Source organism: Cupressus sempervirens, chromosome 5 (genome assembly GCF_028749045.1).
Source record: "Cupressus sempervirens isolate cs-2001-9-10 chromosome 5, ASM2874904v1, whole genome shotgun sequence".
NCBI lineage: Eukaryota > Viridiplantae > Streptophyta > Pinopsida > Cupressales > Cupressaceae > Cupressus > Cupressus sempervirens.
The window spans coordinates 486,529,301-486,549,339 of record NC_143122.1 but is presented as its reverse complement, the minus strand read 5'-3'; the positions used below and the strand labels follow the sequence as shown (position 1 = coordinate 486,549,339).

The following is a 20,039-nucleotide window of genomic DNA, read 5'->3' as shown; positions in this document are numbered from 1 at the left end:
AATCATTGCTCTATGTATATTTTGTTGTCTTTCTTTTACTGATGGATGTCGCTATTGGTTTTGAATCCACATCTGCAAGCTTGTTTTTAACGGTGAATATCTAGGAGCTTTTGAATAATTTTTCGGGGCTCATCTTGTATCATGGCTCCAATGTTCTTCAGAAGATGCATTATCTCTGCACTTATTCTTCCTTGAATTATAATGTATAAATATCAATGACACTTTCCATCATGAATCCTCAGTATTATTCCACAAATGGAGACAAACATTTTGTGCTCCATCGCAAGCAACGAATTTATTATTGATAAACATTATACAAAACATTCAATCATTTCAAGCACTCATAATACTTTATTTGATCGAGTTTGAGGACCTTGCTAGCCTAAGAATTCACCAAGTCTAAATTCACTATATATAAGCTTTGAACAAGGTGATCAGGTTTGAGGTGAAGATTTACCTGTCTAGGCATAGCGAAGCCTAAAGTGTAGGGGAGTTTGGATTATTCTCATTCGTTGGCCAGAACTGATTGAAATATCCTATTGGAGAATTGGCAAAGCTCTTGGATTTCTAATTTGTGGTTTTGGTAACTAACACTCAATACAATATTGAATTTCCCCACCTTCTCGTAGGGTGATCTCGTTCTCCAGCCGTACGCTCCCCAATCCACATCATACATGGTATACAGGACTGGTAGATGTCCTCTCTCTTAATCATATGGCCAAGTTGTCTCCCTGTCGTCGTATGTGTCATAAGGACTACACTGTCTATTATTTTCGTACATTTTGTACGGCCTTCAATTCCCCCTCTTCAAATTTCTTTCATGTCTCCAAGTGCTTTGACCTCTTGTTTTTCCTTCATTTCTCTTGTATGGGTAATCCCTATAGCCTCTAGCATAAGGATATTTCTCCTCCCACTTGTATGTCTTCCTTCTTCCTCCCAACTTTGTTTGGTTTGTAAGTCGTACAACCCCTTTTGCCTCTGTACAGATCATATGGTTTGTATGTCGTATAGCCCTTCTGCTCAGTCCATACAATGTACAACCCCTTCTATCTCTATCGATGTTGTACGGTCTCCGCTCCTTCTCTGCTTGCACACCATACAAGCCTTTTGCCATCGTACAAACTATACGATCTCTACTTCTTCCTTTGTTCGTATAGAGGTCTGCCAACTTGCCTTCTCTCATCTGTGCGGTATGTTGGTGTTTGTTTGTACGAACCACTTCCTTCATGATGCGCATACAATATGCTACCAACTGTGTTTTCTTCCAAATGCTCTGGTCCTGAGTTAATGGCTTCTGGCAAGTTACGTTTTTTTCCAGTTGCTTTTGTCTCAAGTCAATGGTTTCCTCCAGACACTTTAGCATGTTATAGCCTTGCTCAAAAACTTCATAATCCACCATCTGCCAGTGGAACAATCCATTAAATGAACTTGTATCATCTTTTGAACAATCCACTAGTCACAGAACTCCCTTGTCATCCAGTTCTATTCCCCTTTCCTCACCCAACTCTTTATCTTCGGGCATAAAGTCTTATGCCAATGTCTTGTCTTACCACCTAATACCATAAACTTCATAATCCACCATCTGCCAATGGAACAATCCATTAAATGAACTTGTATCATCTTCTAAACAATCCTCTAGTCACAGAACTCCCTTGTCATCCAGTTCTATTCCCCTTTCCTCACCCAACTCTCTACCTTCGGACATAGAGTCTGATGCCAATTTCTTGTCTTACCACCTAATAACATAGGTTGATGACATATTTCTTTCCATCACTCTCAATGAAAAGGGTGTTCTTCCAATTGTGGTTGGCCTTTGTTGTAATAAGTTTTCCCTTGTTGAGGAGGGTGTCATACCCCTTCCTTTCTAGCGCAATGACAACAAAATCTAGAAAGAACTATTAGGTTTCAATAACAACCTTTTGTGTCATTAGTGTCCCGATTGGTTTTATACCATTCTAGTCAATGCCTACCAAGTGGAAGGTTGCGACCATAGTGTACGTTTACCAGGGACCTCCCACATTCTTGTAGCAGGACATTTACTCTAGATCCTCCATCTAGAATAGTGTTGGTTAGCATATATCCCATGATTTCCATTTCAACCATTGCAAGTGTCCATTCAACACCCAATGCCAACAACATAAGATTCATGGACCATTCATGGTAGAGCTTCAACGTCTTTTTTTCCTGTCTCATTCGCCCCATGGTTGCCAATACCTTGGTTGTCATCAGTGTCACCTATGTTAATGATTGTTACCTTCAATTGTGGTAGTGTCTCAAGTAGGTCTACTACTCATATCGAGACTGTCGTTTGTAACATCTATTGTATGATGTTGGCTTCTAATGCTGGCCCTATGGGTGTGCCAGTCATTCAACTCCGTTCTTCCTTCATTGTCAATTTCATTTCCATTTTGGCTTCCTTCAACCTTTCTATCTCTATATGGGGATCAAGGTACATGGATTTTTTCGTATGGGACCTTGTGATTGGCAAGACCTCCTCAGATCCTATGACATTTATCAAACTTACCCCCTTCCCCTTAGGGCAGTTAGCATTCTTGTGGTTACTAGGACCACTCCATTTGCAGAGCGTATTTTTGCCTCCTTGCCCGCTCTAGCAATCACATGTGAAGTGACCCAATCATTACATTTGTAGCATTGTATCATGGGTCATCACTTCGCATCAAACTGGATGCAACTTTTTGGTATGTTGTTACTATAATTATTGCTTCCTCCATCATTACAGTATCTACCAAGCAAAGCATTATAATTTGTTTGACGTGGTGCTATAGTAGGCAAGGTTGCTTTCCTTGGGTAAGCACTTGTTTTCTCTTTTCTTTCAAGTTGTACAAGCACTCCTTAATGGAGTGTCCCAATACTTGGGTGATGTCATAGAATAGTTTCTTGGGACAGGTAGGCTTGGTGTACTCTTTGTTCTTACACTAGGTACACCATAGTTCCTTGTCTTTGCCTTCCTTGGCAACTTCTTTCTCTTCTCACATTTTCTTCATCATCCTCATCATGTCCTTCCAGAAGGCATGTCTCATGCGAGACTCCCCTTCGCTTGCACCAACTATAATATCATCGTCAATAGTTCATTTCTATCTTATTGATGTCTTGTTTTCACTTTCAATGCTCATTGCCCAATTGTAGACTTTATGTGATGGCGCTACCACTTTCATTTTCTTCCAAAGGGAGGGGTTTAGCCCTTTGCTGAGCCACATATTCTTCAAGTCATTTATTGGCTAGTTGTCTAACTTGCCAATGAGTTCTTTCAACCAGCGATAGTAGGGCCATAATATCTCATTTTTCCCTAACTTTGCATTGTAGATTTCTGCTACCATTTCATCATCATCACAGAGCAATCTGAACTCTTCCTGGAATGCTTTATTCGAGTCATCCCATGTCATCTTCTCCCCTACTACCAAGTTTGTGTACCAATCAATTGTAATTCCTTGTAGGGTGGTAGGAAAAGCCTTTAACCAATAGTCATGGTCATCCTAGCCATTTGATTCCCATATCATTACACATGTTTTTTAATGGCGAACTTGATCCTCTAATCTATCCCCACTCAACTTGAGTCGTTTCTACATCTTTGGGGGGTTTTCTATTTGCCATGTACAATAGGTATCGTCCACGTTATTAGATGTTAGTGGTTTGGTTCCTTCTCTACGTACTTATGCATCCTCCGCACCTTTGAGTATGCGCAGGTCTTCTACCCCTCCACCTTTGTCATTAACGTCTTAATTGCCTCCTTCATAGCAGTACCAGTATGCTCTTCTCCTCAAAGTCGTTGATTCTATTCTCGCTATTCTTGATCCCTTTGGGATAAGAACATTGTCAATGCCTTGCAAGATACTCCCAAATAAATCCTCTACCTCCCCTTTGAGATTGCCCTCTTGGATAATTTCCTCTTCAAAACGTACAGATGGTTCAATTGGTGTTGAGTCACCACTTTCCCAATTGTCGATGTCAGATCCTTGGTGCACCCAAGAATTACTCGAGAATGGTAGATCTCTCGTGATCTCTTCCCACTCCTGTCTTGATGGTTGTATTTCACTGCCTGATGCCCATGCTGGGGAACTAACCAACTGTTTCACTAGTTGTTGTAGTTGTTGGCATCTCTCAACAATTTCGACTTCCTTCTCCTTCATGCATTTCCTTTTGTCCTTGTTTGGTAAGTTGGGCATAAATTGTCGAAGTTACTTATGCCTGCTAGTATCACGTGGTTCCTCCTCCCTCTTGTTCCTCTTTTTGTATTGTTGTCGTATCTATTGTCTACGTTGTTCTCTTTCTCGTTTTCTTTCGACTTCCACTAGTTTGCATGCGAGTAACCTTAGAAGGCTTCCCGAAAGATTGTACACAGCCTCATTCACCGTGAGTTCGCACGTATTGTACTAAGGAGGACAGCCCTTTGCTCTCACTCCCATCGTATGTACTGGCCTATTGCTACATCCCACACCTGAACGAGGTCCTATGTCAATTGATCCTCTCAGGTTACTTCTTCCTCGATGTCACTATCGGTTATTAGTACTTGATGGTCGAAGGTACAACACATTATGCATCCATCATTCCACCTGTCACCACTCTAACCTCCAAGTGTGAACTTTAGGCAACAATGCCAAAATGTTAGATGCCTAAGTTGAGACGGATTGCACTGAATATGCAAATTCAACAAAATTGCATAATAATAGAGATAAGTGAAATACAGCAATAGCATGAATAACATAGAATCACATTACACCATAAATGACAAGATTGTTTTATAGCATAACAGTTCCAACATTTACCACGCCTTCACTTGTTCCAGACTCCACACAAATAGACTCGACATGGTTGGCCGAGTGTCCAACTAGCGACACCACTAACGTCCCTTCGAAACAATGTTTTATTAACTAATAAAAGCCTCATTAAATTATTGATGGCACAATCGCCACTTTTACAGAGTCTCTAATTACCCTCGTCTCAGTAAAACCTTGATTATTAGCAAAGCTTTTAAATGTGACCTGGTCTCCATTGAACCTATTATGAGAAATGTTTTTTTTAATGATTGATTGGATTTTTATTTGGATGAAATATGCTTTGAAGTTACCTATCTGAAAATTTTGTAGTGAAATAATGTTTTTTATCCTACTGGAATTCAAACAGGTTTAATAGTTGTTTTGAGGTCTTACTAAGCTTTCAAAGATTCTGATCGACCCCAAATTTTCAGCCTCCATTTATGATGTTGGAGACTTGAAAGAAGTATGGTCATGGATGTCAACGATTTTCAAAACAATATATGTTGGAGATTATCATTGATGTGAAATGGCATAATTCTTATATGGGCAAGGATAGTATTAATCAAAAGAAAAATGATTGAAATATATTTGAGTGAGTATTCACTTCGATTCTATACTTTAGTAGGAAGCAGCAACATAGTCAAGACATTTTCATATTTCTGTTCTATCCTATATAGAAGAATGTTAGAGATAGAATCAAAGATTATTTCAAGAGGTTGTTCAAAGCCGATAAACATGATGGCCAACATACATCAATTTAGCTCCAATATATATTTACCTATTGAGAGAATGCATCAGTACTGGCATGATATATGAGGCAACAATAAAACTAAAAGACAGTACAAAACATATGTATAAGGAGGATGCAGATAATTAATACATAACACAGCAGATCTGCAGACTACCATTTCTGATCTATAAGTTGTCATTAGAGGTATCCAATTACTGATGATTCTATTGAGTTTCTACCAATGAGTTTACCCATATATCCACATGTCTGTTCAAGAACTGGACCTGTTAGAGAAGGTATTGGATGTAAGGCTGCATTCTCAGAATATAAAATTGAAACACATTAGATTTCTTCCCCATGATATCTTCCCAAAAGTTTGGATCTTTGGCTGCCTTAGAAGCAATAGTTGAAGAGCTTGAAGAAGATGAAATTGTCATATCAATTAAGTGATTCTCATATGAACTTTCAGAACTCAGGAATGCATTCACAATCATAAGGATACCGAGAAGACATAACTTGTGTAGCTCTGGTGCTTTGGAAATTCCCAGTCATCTCATGTAACTACAGATCTACATATCACGGGCTTGATAACAATAAAAAGGGGTCTAGCAATAGTTCTAGCAAATATGGAGATTGCTTCACAAGTTTTCAATACTATAAAAATCAGCAACATGACATCATATACAATCGATGATGAACACTATGCAGGATGAGTCATAATGCGGGTAAGTCCATAAATTCACATAAGAATCCTCACAAGATCTAAATGAGTATATAGTGTTGAAGACCTGATAAGGAGTAAAAACTTCATTACCTAAATGGATATCATGTCAGCATCAGTAATAAAGACATCAGTAAGATTGTGTTGTCATAGAGGTTTCATCCAAAGAAGCAACAACGCATAAGAGACATGCAATACTTGAATACCCAACAAGATTGTGGAAACATTTGTTTCGACCTTAGTCACATCACTTTGAATGGGATCCCTCACATCCTATTTGGAGCAGTAATCAACAGAAATAGGGATACGATGCAGAAATTAATAGAAAGGTTGGAATATGACAGTCACCCAAAGTCTTCATTGGTAAAGACGACAACAGAGATGTGCGAAGTATTAGAAGGCATAATGAATACTTGAATAGCAAGAGTGATAGACTTCTGAGAAATATTCAGCGCCCGATACAGTATGTACGCTAAAGACTAGATAATGGACGGGCTTGCTGGAGAAGGGCCGCCGGAACATTGTTTTTTACCAATCGTTATCTAGTGTTTCATATCTAAAAATTCTTTGTCTTGTTACACGAATTATGAATATGTGCATTGAAGGAGGAGCTTGCGTGAATTGAGAATATGGAGAATCAAAACATTTATATGTTTGAAAGAACCTTGTAGAGTTGATCATTGAGGAGAGGGCATTTAGATCATTAAACCGCCAGTTACTTTTGATAAAATTATATTATGGTTTTGTATTGGTAATTTGTCATGAAAAGGTGCGGTGCTTGAAAAAGCAACCAACACCCTTTAGCCATTTATAAATAGGAGATACAAAATCAAAACGACACAATTTTTCATATACAATTCATATTCATATTAAATTTATACATATCTTATGCATTTTGATATATTATATTCCTTCATTGGTAAAGGAATGAATTTTTTGAACTAAGCTTGTGGATTTGAATTATTGGGTAAATTTTATGCGGTCCGGATAAATTTGCAGTAGATGGATCATCCGTACGGAGTGTCTCTATGTACAATTTTTATTTCCGGCACAATCTGTAAGCTTATCTATTTTTATTTGCATTAGGGTTTAAAATATTATTATGTTGTGTCCTTTATAATTATTCTTTTAATATTCTATAAATATTTTAATGTTTGGACAAGTGGATAGGATCATTATTGCATTTTAAACTTGATAAACATAGATATTGTGAAATATTTGATTGTTTCCGTATTTATGTCTAGTTTGCCTCCATATCGCAAGAGTTAAAACACATCCTAGACTAGTTTAAAATTGCATTCATATAATTGATCCGTCGTGTCTAAATTGTTAGAGTTGTTTATAGTCTAAATACATTGAATTTTATAAAGTTGTACATTTCAACTAATAATATTGACTCTAATTGCCCATTTAACTAAGCACTGGTCTTTTACTCTTGATTCATAATCCATATGCTGGCAACTGTTTCATTTCTTTCCATTCAGGAATTAATATATTCATTTGTTGTGCTCATTCTTTATTTAAAACATTATCACATTTATTATTCTTAATTCGTAATTTGCAATCTTAAAGCTTTCTATAATTCTTGCCATTTTGAAAGCTTTCATTATATTCATGTTCTAATCAATCTGCTTTAAGCATCCTGGGCCCAAGTGTTTTGTTCGAGATTAGGTACACCCGCCTTGGTTTTGCAAAGCCAGAAGCGCAAGGGATTTGGATCGCATTGATCAATCCCGTCAAGTTGGCCTTAACCAATTGGATATCCCAGCATCGAGCAGGCAAGGCTCGTAGGATTCCAATCTACGGTTTTGAGAACCAACAGATTCTAGAGCTTTTTATGATAGTGCAGTCTCTATGATTAAACATTATTTTGATATTAATAATAATTTAGAATGCAGCATACAACAAAACTAAAGTCCTACGCACATACCATTTGATTTCTTTATCATTAACTTAGCAATACCTTTACCAACTTCATATAGAACTTATCCAAGAATCATTTAGTAGCAAAGCTTACATGCTACAATACATTCTACTATAAATTTTCATTTGGATAAGCTAAATTCTCTATATTAGATGATTCATGGGCAAAACTCTCTACTTTATTTTCTCTCTATATTTCTATGATATGGAAATGCCCTTAAATTTAAAAACAACTATTTTGTCTCTTTGTCAACATTTTTTACAATGTTCTAAAATTCAAGTTTTTCTCCCCTTTTTCTCATTTTTTTCAGAAAACCTTGAACTTTTTGTTTGCCAATTTTCCCCCAACGGGATTTTGCTGATCATAAAAATTCTAAAATAAACTAGCTGTCAGAATAAAGCAGATAGTCAATGAAAATACCAATGATTTGTTATTTGGCCGCCAATGCTAGCACACACAAATCAGCTTATTTTTGACAGACTATGTAATATAAATAGTAATACAGCTCCTAAACAACATAACTCTGCCACTACAACGGTCCAATATGTGAGACCAACAAAAGCCATTAAAAGGATTAGGTTTAGTCTAATCATCTCAGTAAATTGAATAGAACACAAAAGACAATGTCAACAAAGTTGCCACTAAATATGGAGAGCTGCTCTTCATCACTTCTCGATATTGATCTCTATATTAAGGATCAGAGGGTATTATTCTTTGACATGTACCAGTGGAAACCTCGAACGTTATGATGTGTATATCAAAGATTTGAACCAGAACATCATGGGGATTGACATTAGTACGCATGTCATTTATGCAGTACAATTTTTCCAATAATCCATTTTAAATATGGAATGTGCAGTAATTTCTACTTCTTAGAATAGTTTTCTGGTTAACCTTTACCTGTAATAGTAATAGACAATTAATCTGGGACCCACACCAACATAGAAAATTAATATTAAAACCACTCATAGACAATCAAACAACTAAAGCTTCTGACTTCCAGACATGACCTTAAGAAGTTATCGTACTCAAATTGCTACCTGAAGAAGTTATCATACTCAAATTGCTACTTACTCAAAAAAACATCCTAACTTGAAAAATCCTCTCATGTAGCCTAACTCACTCTAGAGAGGCAGACAAAACAATTGACTGCAGCTCTAACCAACTTTCTACAGAATTCTAAACCAAGAACAGACAAAAGAGGTCTTTTAAAAAACAGCAGACATGCATAATTCACTCTAGGTAACTCCATGAATTCAGATCTACTACACACTCCTTACTAAAGCATCCACACCTACACTCACTACTATGACCATAGGACAAAACAGAATGCAACAGCTCTGAGAGTTCAAATCAGTAATTTTAACTGATGTAATACTTAAAGGTTGCACTAACCATTCCTGGCACTGGCTTTCTTGAGTTTAATTTATACAGAATCTCCTATGATCTATTTTAATAAGCATAAAGTCATTCCTCGTGATAACCTAGATTTGAGAAGCACCACATAGGAACTAAAGACAATCCATGAGAGGCCAAATATAAATGCATTATGAGAGGCCAAATATAAATGCATTATTTTTTCCCTCTAAAGAGTTAGAGGTATATTATTCGAGATCCTAAGCCTGCAGCAGTATGCCATTGTCCAGCAGGTTCCCATGTATTCTGAAGGATTTGGGACTTGGTTTAAAGTAATACAATTATAAAGAATTTTGTGCACCATGAAGGTCAATATGGCCTTGACAAAAATACATCCCTTCTCCAGTTTTAGAAAACAAAAGAAAATTGGTCTGCACCAGATGGGAAATATTCTATTCAACAGTTAAAGGTATATCTTTCTAGACCCTCAGCCTCCCAAGAGTATGTCATTATCCAGTGGTTTTTGAAAGGTTTGGAACTTGATTAAAAGCAACAATCATAGAAAATTGCATGCACCATGAAGGTCCGTGTGGCCTCAAGAAAAAAGAACATGTTCTGCTTTTCGAAAGTAAAAAAAGGGGAAAAAATTATTGGGTTACAACAGATGGAAAGACTACATTTTCCCTAATATTTAACTTAAAATAACAAAGCTGTGAATATTTTCTGCTTACTACAAACATTGATTCTTAATTAATTAAAGTAATTGAACCCATGTATACCTTTAGTTCGCTGAGTCAATCCCTATTTTAAGCAATGCTACTGTGGTTAATACTAATCCCCATTTATGTCAATCTTCTTCCTACTTTTGTCTTGGATTTGAACTCAAACCTTTCAATAGTTTGGATGTAGCATTTTCAAACTCACTATAATCTATCTCAACACTGTTCCTCATGTGCTTGAAATCCTTGGTGACTCTAATCGTTTTGCTCCATGAACTTGCAATCATCTTGAACCTTTTGTTCAACCAGCATCCCTTGTGGATGAGAAGCAACTACAGTACACTGTAGTAGATCAAAAGAGGACAATTCTTTCAGGTACTCAACCTCTGTAAAGGCATAAGATTGTAGAATTCAAACCTCATGGTGCTTGAAAATGAAGTAGGACTGCAAAATTACTTTTACCCCGACGTCACTCACTAAAGAACTTGCATGGATCAAAATCAATCAAAGGGAATGTTCCTTGAGGACCTTGAAATCTAAAGGAATACCAGATGAGCGTCTTGTTCTTCCATATTCCAGTCCTCCTTGCCCTTGCACTTGCCCTATTCTTTAAAGTTTACCCTAAGTTACCAATTCGGATGCGGATTCGGAAGCAGATTCCGGAAGCGTACACAGGATGCGGGGGAAAAAACTAATTTGGATGTAGATGTGGGAGCAAGCATATATATGTATGTGCAAGAAATATACAAAAACAAATCATTTGATAGTATGACTATGATATATCAATATTTCTTGTTCAAAATTAGAGTTTAGTCTTAGACAATAAGTTCCAATAGGTCATGTTCAAGATTCCAACAAAATAAAAATTTAATTTATGAATGAAGATTCAATCAACTAATATGCATCAAAGTCTGAATCATAAGGATTCACAAGAAAATCCACATTTTCATCATCATCTCCAACTGCTGAAAGATCATTAGAGCACATGCAAATAAAAATAACTTAAATTTGAGTGTTTTTTATTAGTTTTCTAGGCGCTGGGCTCGTGGATTCCTCCAGATGCATCCGGATTCCCCATGGATTCTGGCTGAAGCCAGCCACAGGCCTCCGGATGCGTCTGGTCCAGACACATCCGGAGGCCTGTGGCTGGCTTCCAGCCAGAATCCACTGGGAATCCAGACACATCCAGAATCCGAACTTATCCACCTCTGAATCCACAAAATCTGGGGACGAGTTAGCATCTTAGAGTTTACCTTACTATCCAAATTTAGAGCTCAATAATATACATCAATATATGCAATTGGTTGTGCAATCTTATACATGTTAAGTTTTATGCTGCTAACTCCTTCATTGAAACCTCTATAACATTACAGTTCTTGCACGAGTACATTTTCCGGAATGTCTCCCATTCTAGTATCCTATGACCCACAGGTATACATCCATAAGAGAAACAGTATAGTGCACCTAACTATGAAATAGCAATCACAATAAATAAATAAGATAATACAAAAATCAATTACAAAAAAACAAGAACATGATTAGGACAATTAATAACAAAAGCATCCAACTAAATTCAAAACTTGATGCAGGAGCCACAAAGCAGGCTTAGTGGATTGGCATCATCACTAGTTGCAGTAAACCTGATTTTAATGAACCAATTAATGCTTTAGAAGCAACCAGTGAAGAACAATATTATATTTTGTTCATGTTTTTTGTTGTTTGATTATGAACAATTCACTATATACCTACTCCAAATAAACTATATTAACCTATGTGATCTATCCTATCTCATGAGGCTCGAGATTCTTTCGATGTTTTCAGTCATCAACAATCAACACTACTTGGTTGATTTTTACTTTTTTGTTTATATTTTGCAGATAACATTGATGTTATCCCAATTATTGTTAAATGTGTTGACATTTTTAATCTTTATATTGTGTACAATGGTGCTTGAGTCATATCAAAAATGAGTCCAAAAACAATCAACAAAATTCGGTGGTACAGCTTGCTATAGCTTTATTTTTGAGAAAAAGCATCTTACAAAGAATAAAATGAACTTTTTCTATGTCTTACTATAGACTAGAAAGTAATATATTTTCCATAACTTTGTGTTGTATATCTCGATAAGAAGCATTCTCATCACTCAAAAATAATTCATTTCTCAAAATCTATCTTCAGTTTCTCCCTATTGACCAATTCCATTTTGAATATGATTGTGCCTTGTACTTATTGTGCCTCGTCGCTGGTTTGACACTCTTGCTTGGTTCTGTAAGTGCTTCAAAGTTCATAACAGGTTCTTGTACCTTTAATGAAGATATCACAAGCTCGCAGAATCAGAGGTCTGATACCAATTGTAATGTTCCCTATTGGGACCTTCGCTGATTTATTTTTATTCTCTAATTGCAGACTAGTTCCATGTACTTTATCTCTATTTTTTCCCATATTTTTGAATACCCTTTCTCAATGATAATATTCTATATATATAATTTTATTCTCCAAGTCATGTCTTTTCATAATTGATAATATCTTGTTAATATGTAATAATATATCAATAATATAATTACATCAGTAACATATATGATATTAATAATATATAAATTATACCAATTATATTTCTTATTATTAATATTAGTTTTTTTAATATTAATATTATTATATATAGGGCATAATATTTTCACTTATATATTATGACTATTAATTTAAATATTTAAGTCTCAATATTTTGATATATTACAATATATTATTTTATTTATTTATTTATACCCTATTTTGACAGGGATATCATACCTTTCTAGACATTTTTTACCATGCCGGCAAAAACAATTGTGAAGAAAGCTTACAAAACAAATGACCATTTTTGGTTTTTGAGATTTTGGGTAAAAATATTACAAGTGGGCTTTTGGGCATTTTGGCCAACTTTTTGATTTTCCATTCTTCTAACAAAAAGTGCTTACAACATTTTGGCCACTTTTTTGTGTTTGAGCTCTACAGTAAAAAAATTGATCATGGAACATGCTTTTAATTATTGTGTCCAGCCAATGTTGGCATGTTGTGATGGTTAAGTTGTTGTATTGACGTTCTTACCATCAAGGTTCAAATCCCACTGGGGATGAGGTCCCCCATTTGTGGCATCACCAGTTCATAGCTTTGGGTCAAAGCGTTTACCCTTCTTTTTAAAAAATATATATATAAATTGTACATGTTTTTGACTTTTTGAACATAAGTTCTACTAGAACAAGGATTTGGCATGATTTACATAACAAGAAACGGCCTTCTTTTGGCTCAGAAAATGTGTCCATACAAAAGAATTGTTATGGGTACAACACATCCCAAGAATCATCGAACTTAATATGTTAGATGGGATGTTGATTACCCTATCATGTGAACTTAAGAAGTGTGTTCCCTTAATTTGTTGCGGCATGTCTAACAACCTCACACCCTCTTCACAGTTTACATATTGTAGGGATCATCAAGTTCCTTTTCTACTCTCCTCTAATTTCTATTTTTCTTTATTTGCATTTTAAAATAATAAAATCCGACAGTTGTATTTGCACAATTAATTATTAATAAGAATTTTTTAATTGGATGATTAAATAAATACTGCTGAAAGTAAATGTACTGAATAGCTTGGATGCTCTGAAATCTGCCCATATTTATTCAGGTATTATTTTTCTGTAGTATTCTAAATTTTATTCAAGTCTAAACCAATTTAATGCCTCTGATAAATGATTTCTTAATTTGCCTAATTAAAGGGTTGTCATCCACAAGCTCAACAAGGAAAATAAAAGGTTTCTGTCCTTTAAATTCTGGTCCTTAAATCAAATGAACCTGCAGTTCCACGATCCAAAGGACTAATAATCAAGTAGTAAAAGATGTATTCTTTATATGATGCTGACTCATCTTGTTTGATGTCTCTTAATCTTCAAACTTGGTCAATTTTATATTGGTAAGCTTATGTTTCATGATCAAAAATTCCATATGTACAGAAATATTTCAAACAGTGGTCATGACAACAAATTTTACAAGACAGGTACACATATTAGCCATACACAATATAGAAAATATCTTTTTGACAATTAATAATATTATCACAAGCATTTTCAAACATTTTGGGTAAGATTGTAAACCATACCTGCGATAAGGTCGATATGTGATGCCCCCAACAACTTGATTTTGCTTGATTATCATCACAGACTTGTGGCTCCTACAATAATAAAAGAAGTGATTAAAACAACTACAAAGAACATTCTAAAATTGCATGCAAGAGCCATTCCCATGGAGAAAAGCATCTTTTCAAAACCTTAGAACAAAAGTATCAACCAAATTATGATATGGCTGTGAACAACGTTAAAATGAAAGAATTTTGTAGGTTAAGATTATAGTTTTGGTTTAGAAAACAAAGGACATTATAAATAATTATTATGATTCAATTGCATTGAAGAATCCAATCCATCAACTTTAAGTAAACTAATAATACTCATTAAACATTGTTGAAGATTGTAGCAGTGATAGAGATCTTTATCTCTGGAAATATGGACATTATTACCATTAGTCACCTTCAGCTGAAATGGATGTTTATGATAATTGTAATATTAACTATAAAGACATGTGTCTTTCATATGCGTTAAGGCATGGAAATACGAAGAGTTGTAATTGTAATAAAGAGTCGTGTTTTAGGAAATTAAAGAGACCTTCGGTTGGATTGTGAAGAGTCTCTCTTTAAGTTAATTATATCACATCATATGAAAGACATTGTGCATTTCAATTTTTATTGTCAATAAAGAAGGTCTTTTGTTGTGGCTGGGTTTTTCCCTTCATTCTAGAAGGGTTTTCCCAGGGTATTTCTAGTGTTTTATTGTTTCAGTTTTGGCTATTTTCTCATTGTTGTTTCTCATTAATTTTTGGGCTTAAATTTTAACACGGTATCAAAGCCAAGTTATATTTTGTGATTCTGATGTTTGAATGCATGCAATTTATTTTTACTATTTCATTTTAGTTATTTTCTTCATTCTTGGTAGTTGAAGCATTTATTTTATATTATCCGTATATCATATAATGGGCTGGATCAAGTCTCGATGTTGTATAACTGTTATCTCTGCATATTGTCCTAATCTTCGATGTTTAGGCAGCTTCATCGTGTTTTGCATATATTGGTCACATTTGGCAGAACTTTTTTTTCTTCTCATACTGCCTTGTTGTCCTTCTCTGTCAAGAGGATTGATTTTATTTTCACCATTTTTCTCATCTCCTTTCGGCTAACACTTGCTTGGGCTCTGAGCATTTCAAGTCTGTTGATGTGTCATTCGTAACTTTGTATTTACCCTTCACCATTATTTTTACATTATGGTAACATTTGTGTTTGTCTCACTCATTTCCCTCCAGCAGTGCATGCTCGGGATGCATATACACAAGAGTACACAGTCAGTATATGATCAGAGCAAGCAATAACAGCAGTTAAGCAGGAAGGTACGATTGTATTTTCTTGGTCTCTGTACGATCTCCTGAAGGCTGAGACATAAAGTCTTCATTCACATTTTGGAGTGGTCATGAACAGCGATTGATGTTCAAACTTCAATCTGTTTCTTGATCAGATGATTCTATCTCATGCTTATTGTGGATGGAACATATGCGTATGTTCTTCATTGTCATAGCACTGTGGTTACTCCGTCATTGAGATGGCTCGCATATTTATTCAGAAAGATTTTTCGGCATTTTCACTCTGTCATTCTTGGTAACAGTAATCCTTCCCTATCTCAGAATTTGGAGTTATTTTTCTTTCATATCTGTAATTGATTGATTTTTACAGTTCCCGTCTTGAATCAATTTTATCTTACTAATTTTTGTTGGAAGCTTGGTTCTCTAATTAAAATCTTGGTAACTGTCAAGTTTATCATTTTTACGGTTAATTGAATATTCCGTCAATTCCATTTTAAGTATGACTATTTACTGTAATGGAATTTCTTTTAATCTATGTGAATTTGACTGTCTTCTTGTTCATAGTTATATAGCAGCTGTATTGCCATTGTCAGCATATATGTCACCATGTTCTTCATTGCGGGGGTATATTTTCCTTGTTGCTTTCTATGTCTCAAATGTGTAACATCACATTTTGTAACCGTCACTGACCATTCTAATATCAATTGGTGCGAAAGCATTGTTTGGTTACTAATAGAAATTTGTATCTCTCGTGTCTTGTATTCGGAAGGCAAAAGATTGTGTTTATGTCTGGGTCTCTCCATTCCTGCTTCAAAGCAGTAGTCAGATGATCTCATCTTTGTGTATTCTGCACCATTGAATTTTCTGTGCTTGCTAGCAGTAATCCTTATGATTGTTCACCATTATCGTTAGGTCTTTGTATCATATGTTGTGGTTTGAATTTTCAACCCACATATGGGTATTTAGAAATCATTGGGTTTCAAATCATCTGTAGTATTATATGAGATTTGTATAAGATCTGGAATTATGTTCTGAGACTCTTGTGTTTTTTAGAAGCAGAGTTTGTATATTTGGAAAGATAGTTGTGTTTTCTTATTCTCCTTATTAGAGTCATTTTGTATTACTGTATTGCAGAGCATATGCACGTTCAATGATTGACTGATTCTTGTGAATGTAATTCATATGTTATGTAAACAGTTTTGCTATTTAGAGGGTCTGAGACATTTGCAGTATGTTTTTCTTCATTGACTAGGAGTAGACATCAATTTTGTATTACTGTATTGCAGAGCATATGCACATTCAATGATTGACTGATTCTTGTGAATGTAATTCATATGTTATGTAAACAGTTTTGCTATTTAGAGGGTCTGAGACATTTGCAGTATGTTTTTCTTCATTGACTAGGAGTAGACATCAATCATAAAGGATCTATTCTTCAGGTGTTTCTGATTATTGCATGTTATGACAAAAGAGATAAGTATTTTAGTTTGAGCATTGATCATAAATCTTTATCATACAATGTATGGTTATTAATTTCTATCATGGTTGATTTTATCAGCTTTTAATATCTCTTTTGGTTTGCCAATTGTAACAACAAGTAATGAGATGGGGATGATTTTTAGAGGGAGATTTTAGCTTCAGAGGGAGGCTTCATAATTAAGAGGGAGTGCTTATGGAATCCCCTTCATTCTCATATATGCTTGTGATGATTGTGGTATTTGTAATATTTGAGACTTAAACGGAACTAAGTCTTGTTTTGTTACGCCTATTTCTATTCTTGTGTGAATAAATGAGATTGCAATAATCAGCTATAATAACTCTTTCACTCTGGGAGTGATCATCATGTGGAGAGAATCCATGATGACATCACGTGGGGAGAATCCATGATGGGAGTCAGATGTCATGTTGAGTGATTCCATGACAGCTTATGTGGAGAGAATCTATGATTAAAGGCATAGTTGGGGTTCTTACAAATCTATCGTGTTGAGTGATTCCATGAGTATGAGTAATTGTTTCAAATCTGTCATGTTGAGTCATTCCATGATTATTAACAATTAATAAATTGTTCTCTTAAGAGTCATGTTTAGTAATTCCATGAAAACTGTTTGTGTTTCTTGCACGGTTTTATGTTGAATGATTCCATGAAATTTTATAGGATCCATGTGATTAGATTTTATCATTGACATTTTGGCCAGCCTTGCGTGATTAATCAGCTAAAGATCTCTCTTTGGCTAAGAGGGTGTTGAACATTGTGGCTACAATAAAAATCTTTATCTCTAGAAATATGGACTTTATTACCATTATAGTCACCTTCAACTGAAAAGGACGTTTATGATAATTGTAATATTAAATATAAATACATGTGTCTTTCATATGCATTAGGGCATGGAAATATGAAGAGTTGTAATTGTAATAAAGAGTCATGTTCTAGGAAATTGAAGAGACCTTCGATTGGATTGTGCAGAGCCCCTCTTTAAGTTATTTATATCACATCATATGAAAGGCATTGTACATTTCAATTTTTATTATCAATAAAGAAGATCTTTTGTTGTGTGGATGGGTTTTTCCCTTCATTCTAGAAGGGTTTTCCCGACGTATTTCTGGTTTTTTGTTGTTTCAATTTTGGCTATGTTCTCATTGTTGTTTCTCATTGATTTTTGGGCTTAAGTTTTAACAAACATGAGTCCAATTTAAATAATAGCTACCCCACCCATCAGTGACGGCGAGATGGCAAGATGTGGAGACAAGTTTCCGCGAAGGGGGACCAAGGGCCTCAATTTGGGTACAGTTGTGGGGAACGATGAGGGGGTAGTGTTGTACATATACTACATAGTACATTCTATACATGAAGTACTTAAAATGCTGGTTATGAAAAGATGTATAAGATTATTAAGAAGTAAAATAGCAAAATTGCAAATGCCAAATGCTAAAAGTAAATAGTGAATACTTGAATGTTGAACAATTAACATTGTAGTTTTCAATATCGAATTACTATTTAGAAATTAGAATAGTCAATACTAAATAAAAAAATTCATTGTCAAATCAGCAAATGGAAGATTTCTATTATATCAAAAATATCGTAAAGATAATTACAATGAGAGCATGATACAAAAACAAGTAAAAAATTGACAAAATTTAGAAAAGGTAGGCTTCTAATCATCACTCGAGAGGTCGCATCTCAAGGAAAACTCATCATCGCTAGAATTGCTTGACTCCTCATGGTCAAGATGGGTCTCTTGTAGGCTTGGAAAGCCTTAGATGGGCCCCACATCCACTTAGGATTCAAATAGAACCCCAAATGTAACTATTAACCTTAGTATTTTAAAAAATATGGCAAAAATCATTTTTTGCCAAGGGACGTGTGAACGGTCAAAGGACACCTAAGTATCCCCCTCCAAATTCCAAGGATACTAGAACGTCCCCACGTTGCAATAGAGATCTGGTGGCTGACGAGCAAAGTCTAGGAAGTTTTGGAACAGTGTCCCTAAGTCTCGAGGATATCTCCATTCCGAGAACGCTTAGGTTTAGGGGTGGGTTACAATAATTTAAATATGCAATTAAAATTATACAGATATAAAAACATGTTGAGATAAATTTGTACTTCTTTTCAAAATTCTCTAACAGCCCATGAAAAACCAACTACTTGCACAACAATTTTGGATTGGAAACTATGGAATAAAGGTTTTGTACCACAACTTGGAATTAATTCAATCGTTTTGAAATTAATAAAGGTTTTGTACCACAATTTGGACCGATAAATACAATGCATACAAAACGAAAGTGGTCATCTATATCAGGTACTAATGTCCAGTTAGTCATAAAGATGAATATGGAGGCACTTTATATAATTGCTCCTTTCTACATCCACACATCATTAAAAAGGGTAAGGACAACATAAATAAATGAGGTTGCAATAATGTAATATGATGTCCCTGTTTTGAGATAAGACATAAAATAAATAAGCTAAATAAACAAACAAATTACAATAAATATAATTAATCGTATAGTATTGATATAACAAAATACAAGGCTATAGATGATTATAAGAATATTATAATTCTTATATTATTATTATTAGATAATAATTTTATATATATAGATACAATAATAATAATTTATATGAAATAGACCATTATTAAAATAGTACTCTAAGATGACTAATTATGAGAGAAACGTAACAGATATAATTCACCTTCCATATCCGATTGAATATAAATAAATACTTGATCACTGAGGTATGAAACACAGTTTCTTTGATCATGTCTATATATTCTCAAAGACAATGATATGTAATCTAAGTTATCGATCTTTCAAGCATTTTGAATATTAATCCATCAATATAATAGAATGATGGTGAGATATCTTAGATATGACATGG

General features: G+C 34.9%; 1 protein-coding gene across 6 annotated transcripts in view; it reads right to left on the bottom strand.

The window, feature by feature from the left end:
• HAG1 (histone acetyltransferase of the GNAT family 1) overlaps positions 1 to 20,039 on the bottom strand; it is a 181,530-nt gene that overhangs the window by 90,984 nt on the left and 70,507 nt on the right. For all 6 annotated transcript variants that reach the window (XM_089831454.1, XM_089831450.1, XM_089831451.1 and 3 more), the window contains exon 4: positions 14,358 to 14,429. In XM_089831454.1, the coding sequence (XP_089687580.1) occupies positions 14,358 to 14,429 (72 nt within the window). The remainder of the gene's footprint in view (positions 1 to 14,357; positions 14,430 to 20,039) is intronic.